This window comes from Gossypium hirsutum, chromosome A12 (assembly GCF_007990345.1).
Source record: "Gossypium hirsutum isolate 1008001.06 chromosome A12, Gossypium_hirsutum_v2.1, whole genome shotgun sequence".
Taxonomy (NCBI): domain Eukaryota; kingdom Viridiplantae; phylum Streptophyta; class Magnoliopsida; order Malvales; family Malvaceae; genus Gossypium; species Gossypium hirsutum.
The window spans coordinates 107,972,542-107,978,051 of NC_053435.1; the positions used below are offsets into that span (position 1 = coordinate 107,972,542).

Here is a 5,510-nt window from a genome sequence, read left to right on the forward strand (position 1 = left end):
ACTGGCCAAAGCACCGACAGAACAACCGCCACTATGTATAGCGTATCTTACTATGGATACTGATTTTGAATTAAAGTCAAGCTTGATTCAGTTACTGCCAACTTTCCGTGGGTTACAAAATGAAAACCCCCATAAGCATTTAAAATCCATATGGTTTGTTTGAGTATGAAACCTTAGGGGGTAACTGAGGATCAAATTAAATTGCGCGCTTTCCCTTTTTCCCTAGCAGATTCAGCTAGGGAATGGTTATTTTATTTACCTCCTGGATCCATTACAACTTGGGGTGATCTATCTCGTTTATTTCTTAACAGGTTTTTCCCTGCATCACGAGCGGCTGAGTTAAGAAGAAAAATCGTGGGCATAAGGCAAAAAGACGCAGAGACTCTATAAGATTATTGGAAGCGATTTAAGAAGTTGTGTGCAAGTTGCCCACAACACGGTATAATGGAACAGTCTTTACTCCAGTACTTTTATGAAGGCTTGAAACCCATGGAGATGAATATGGTAAATGCCGCGAGTGGAGGAGCGTTAGTCAACATGACTCCACAACAAGCAAGAGACTTAATATCCACAATGACTGCGAATTCCCAGCAATTTCGAGCCAATCCTGAACCCCCTAGAAGGGTTCACCAGCTAAGTAATTCTACGTTGAGGATAGACTTGATAGACTTACTAATATTGTGAATTCTCTTATTACAGAAAAATCGAAACCTGCCCGAGTATGTGGAATATGTGCTACACCTGAACATACGACTGATGCGTGCCCTAGTCTGTGTGACGATTCTATGGCCCATTTAGATGTTGTGAGAAATTTTCCTGGGCCACCACAAAGACGATACGACCCTTACACCAATACCTACAACCCAGGATGGAGGGACCACCCTAATTTTAGTTATGGGGCTAATCCACGATAAAACCAACCATACTAAAATCGGGCCCCACAATAGTCGCAAGATTCAGGTAATTCTCTAGAAACTTTGGTCAATAAATTAGCAACTAATGTCCTTGATTTTCAACAGCATTCTGTCTCAATTTCCAAAGAGAAATAAAGGGTTTTCAGCAGAAAACCGAAGCATCCTTAAGGGAGTTGACCACATCAATTGAGAAATTAAACTCTCAAGGGAAACTACCATCACAAACAGAACCAAACCCGAGACAGAATGCGAATGCAGTAACGTTACGAAACAGAAAGGTCTTGAAACCAGCTCCTGTCAAGAATCTTGGTCAAGAAATTACCCAGGAAACTCCAGAAAACGACGAACAGATCCAAGCGAAACCCCCACTGCCAAAAATCCAACCTCCATTCCCAGGACGATTAAATCAATGTCAAAAAAGTAAGGAAGATAAGGAGATCCTCGAAACATTCAGGAATGTTGAGATCAACTTACCACTATTAGATGCCATTAGACAGATTTTGCGGTATACCAAGTTCCTCAAAGAACTTTGCACCAACAAACGAAAACTAACAGGTAATGAAAAGGTAAGTGTTGGTGAGAATGTTTCCGCAGTTCTACAGTGGAAAATGCCGGTTAAATGCAAAGATATGGGTATGTTCGCTATTCCATGCAAAATTGGCCATTTGGGAATTAAGAAGGCTATGTGTGATCTAGGGGCCTCCATAAATGTAATGCCTTATTATATTTATGAATCACTTAACGCGGGTTTTTTAACAAAGACAGGTGTTACCATTCAGTTGGCAGACAGGTTGTTACCATTCAGTTGGCAGACAGGTCTATTGTGCATCCCGAAGGGGTCATCGAGGACGTATTAGTCAAAGTCAATGGGCTTATCCTCTCTGCAGATTTTTATGTGATAAAAATAGAGGAGGATAACACTCTTGGGTCTTCAGACATCTTGTTGGGGCGACCTTTCCTTAGTACTGCGAATACTAAGATTGATGTACGAAACGGAACCCTCACGATAGACTTTGACGAGGAGATCGTGAAGTTTAACGTTTATGGCACTATTAGTCACCCAAGTGAAGTCTTGAACGTAAATCGTGTCGACATAATTAACTCATCAGTAGAAAAAACTTTTGAGTCATCTTATGGAGATAAACCTAAAATGATGTTTGATGATTTTGAATCTGTTAATAAATTATTAGCTCCCATGAATACTAAACTTCTACCTCCTATTATGCAAGCACCAGATCTGAAATTAAAACCACTTCCCGAACATCTCAAATGCACATTTTTAGAGAATGATGAGACCATTGCCGACTTAAAAGGGATCAACACCTTGGAGGAAAATACCAAACCAAATAAAGAGGCGCAAGAACAATTGAGCCCAAATATGGTGGATGTGATAGAAAACGAGAATTTCTAAGCCTATACAAATGAAAGAATTTATTTGGAACAATTCCAATTCTAGTTGAGGCGTCAAGCTAGCGACGTTAAACAAGCGCTTGTTGGGAGGCAACCCAATCTTTCTTTTTATTTTTATTTATTATTTATTATTTTTCTTTATTTTTTTATTATTTATTTTTTTATTTTATTTTAGTTAAATATTAATAAATTTCTCTTCTTCCATCTAGGTGAAATGGAACGAAAATACGAAGAAAAAAAAAGAGACAGAAAGTGTGCACCAAGACAACCCTATCCATGGTACGAAACAGTTCTATTCCAGCCCAAAATGCCATATTCCTGCTGCCAAACAGTTCTATTCCAGCCCAGAATGCCATATCTCTGCAGCCAAACAGTCATATTCCAGCCCTAGAATCCCCAAAACCTGCAGCCAAACATCCCTTTTCAGCAAATAAAACCCCCAAACCTTACATTTTTTCCCAAAATTTCTCCATAACCGCCGACTCTTCTCTTCTCCACCACCCACCGCTCAGCCACCATGGTGAGAACCCGAAGCTGAACCGTCGTTGCACACGTCACCCACCCCATCTCCACCTCTTGCCGCTTCGCTATCTTCTTCTCCACCGTGTGCGTCAACCGACGGTAACTACATGGGGAGTTTTTCTAAATTTTTTTTCTCTACCTATTTGTTTTCCTTTTACTTTCAATCGAGGACTATATGTTTTAAGTAGGGAGGAGGAGGTTATTCATTTTGTTTTAACTGCTGAATTTTTGTTATTGCTGCTGGTTTGGTTGTTGCTATTGTTGCTGGCTTTCTGTTTTTTTTAGAATATCTTGCCTCTTTTCATGCCCAATATTTTACCATGAATTGCCTACTGTTTGACCTACAAGCATGATTCTTACATTCTAAGGAAATTATGATTTTTCTCATAATTGATGCCATCTCTACTGTTTTGTTTTTATTAGGCTAAAAATAATTGTGATTAATAGGGTTAATTCTATCTTACTTTTCGTAAAATTGATCAAGTTTAATATAAAGTGAACACTTAAAATGATTGCATGCTTAATTAATGTTTATGGCTATTAGGTGATTATTGAAACTTATTTTTGACACTTAAATTTTTCTTTCTTGAGTTCTTAAGAATTTTAAATATCGTTTAATTTTTAATAAAAGCTTTTCACGGTTATGAGTACAGCTTAGATCGTGACTGACTGAGTAACCAGAGTAGGGTGCTTGGGTTGTCATTCTACTTCGCGTCAAAAGGTTGTGTGACGTGACAAGTAAAACTCCGCTAGCCGAGGTTATGAGTATGGCTCAAATCGTGACTGACTTAGTAACCGGGGTAGGGTGCTTGGGTTGTCATTCTACTTTGCGTCAAACGGTTGTGTGACGTGTTGGGTAAATCTCCGGTAACCGGAAATAAATAATTTTAGGAGTATGTTGGGCTGAGTAACCGGGGTGGGGTGCTTGGGTTGTCATCTCTCTTCGCGTCAAAAGGTTTAATATATTCCTAAGTAAATAAATAAAAAAATCAAAAAAAGAATAAGAAAAAGAAGAAGAAAAAAATAAGTACTAATAAAGTTGCACTTCGGGGACTAAATGAGGAAATAATTAAGGTGTCTTAGTAGGTTTGGTAATTTACCTAAATAGCATAACTCAAGTCAATCTTAATTTTTGTGTGAATTAATTGGAATACTTTTTCTGTTTTACTTAAAGCAAGCTTAGAGGTCTCTTTATTTTTCATATGCATTTTTAACTAACTTTTATGAAACTTTGGAGTGGTATTTCTTTTATGGCAGAATCTAGCTTCCACAGTCGATAGAAACCATACTTGAGGGCAAGCATGGGCTAAATAGGGGGAATTTGATAATACTCTAAAATGACGTGTTTTTATATATTAATCATGTGTTTATTTTGAGCTTGAGCCTACTAATTTGAGCTATTTATGTCTTTTTATCTTTTAGGGACAAAATTGGAGGCGAAAAGTAAATTCAAGGGAAAAAGCGTCAATTTGGAGATCAAATGGGCCAATATGCAACGTGGGACAAATATGGTGCCAAAAGTGCGAACATGGAAGGCACAAGGACTTAAAAGCAAATAGAAGAGATTTTATTTTGGAAGACTCTATTTTATTTTATTTTATTAGGATAATTAATATTAAGATAATTATTAGGATTATTCAAATTTAGGATTTTATTTTAATTATCTTTGTTTATCTTTAATTAAATGTATTTATCTTTTTAGAATTTAAGTTAAATTAGACTATCTCCCTAGCACTATAAATAGGGGGTGAAGTGACTCTATTTGGGGGCATCTTTTTCTGTAAACACTCTCTCCCTGAAAGTCTAGGCTTTTGTTTCTTCATATTTTCTTTTAATAAAATTCCCTTTTTCCATTTTTATATTTATTTTCTTCTCCACCATTATCATGAGCCACTAAAAACCCTTCTAGCTAAAAGTTGTCAATATTTCCCCAAAAAGGGTTCTTGAGGCCTGGAATCCGTACTTAGCCTTCTCACCAATTATTCATCGTTTCTCCGCACTCCGAGCTGACGCTTCCGTCCATGGCCCTTAAGAAGTAAGCTTTTCAGTATATGCAAAGGCAGCCGCTTTGTATGTTTTGGAAGGATTGCATAGTCGGTTCGTTAACTTACTGCATCAGAGGTTGGCGAGCCAAAGAGACAAAATGGCGTGGGATTCGCCATTGAAAAGCGTTGATCTAGTATAGATTACTGGCTAGAGTCAGGTTCCTTAAAAATCGTAAGTCTAATCTTTGGAGCTGGTGGTCGTAGGCGTCCTCTTCTGTTATAACTGGCTTACTTGAGTCGAGAAGGATCATCCAAAAGCCAAGGATTGAGCCCAAGGCAGAATGAGACAACCGGAGGCTGGAACTTTCCCATAAGAATTTCTTTTCTCTTAAAACTCTTATTATTTTTATTATTTTCGTAATCATAATTTCAGTAAATTTTAAATTCTGTTTTTATTTTATTTTTTCCTTCCAAAATCAATTCTTAAATTCTGTTTTTTTATTTTTTCCAGGAACGCAGGTTTTCTTGGGCACGATTCTGCCTAGGATTTCGAGAAACAAGCATTCGTATAATCCGGTCCCTGAGGGTTCGACCCTACTTCCCTTTACTATTTATCTTTCGTTATTTTACAGGGAATAGGATATTTTTGGTGCTCTCAACGACCGCATCAGCAGGTCAG

At 37.7% G+C, this 5,510-nt stretch overlaps 1 protein-coding gene across 1 annotated transcript; it reads left to right on the plus strand.

Annotated features, from left to right (window-relative positions):
* The first annotated feature begins 444 nt into the window (after window positions 1-444).
* LOC121211485 (uncharacterized) lies at window positions 445-2,325 on the plus strand. Its single transcript, XM_041084250.1, has 3 exons — window positions 445-637; window positions 1,020-1,547; window positions 1,694-2,325. The coding sequence occupies exons 1-3, from the start codon at window positions 445-447 to the stop codon at window positions 2,323-2,325; spliced, it is 1,353 nt and encodes a 450-aa protein (XP_040940184.1).
* The last annotated feature ends 3,185 nt before the right edge of the window (window positions 2,326-5,510 follow it).

Excerpts from the sequence above, each read along its gene's own strand:
- LOC121211485 (XM_041084250.1), top strand. The coding sequence starts at position 445 with ATGGAACAGTCTTTACTCCAGTACTTTTATGAAGGCTTGAAACCCATG. Across the intron at positions 638-1,019 it reads TAGAAGGGTTCACCAGCTAA|CATTCTGTCTCAATTTCCAA; the intron begins GTAATTCTACGT and ends GATTTTCAACAG. Across the intron at positions 1,548-1,693 it reads GGTTAAATGCAAAGATATGG|TTGGCAGACAGGTTGTTACC; the intron begins GTATGTTCGCTA and ends GTTACCATTCAG.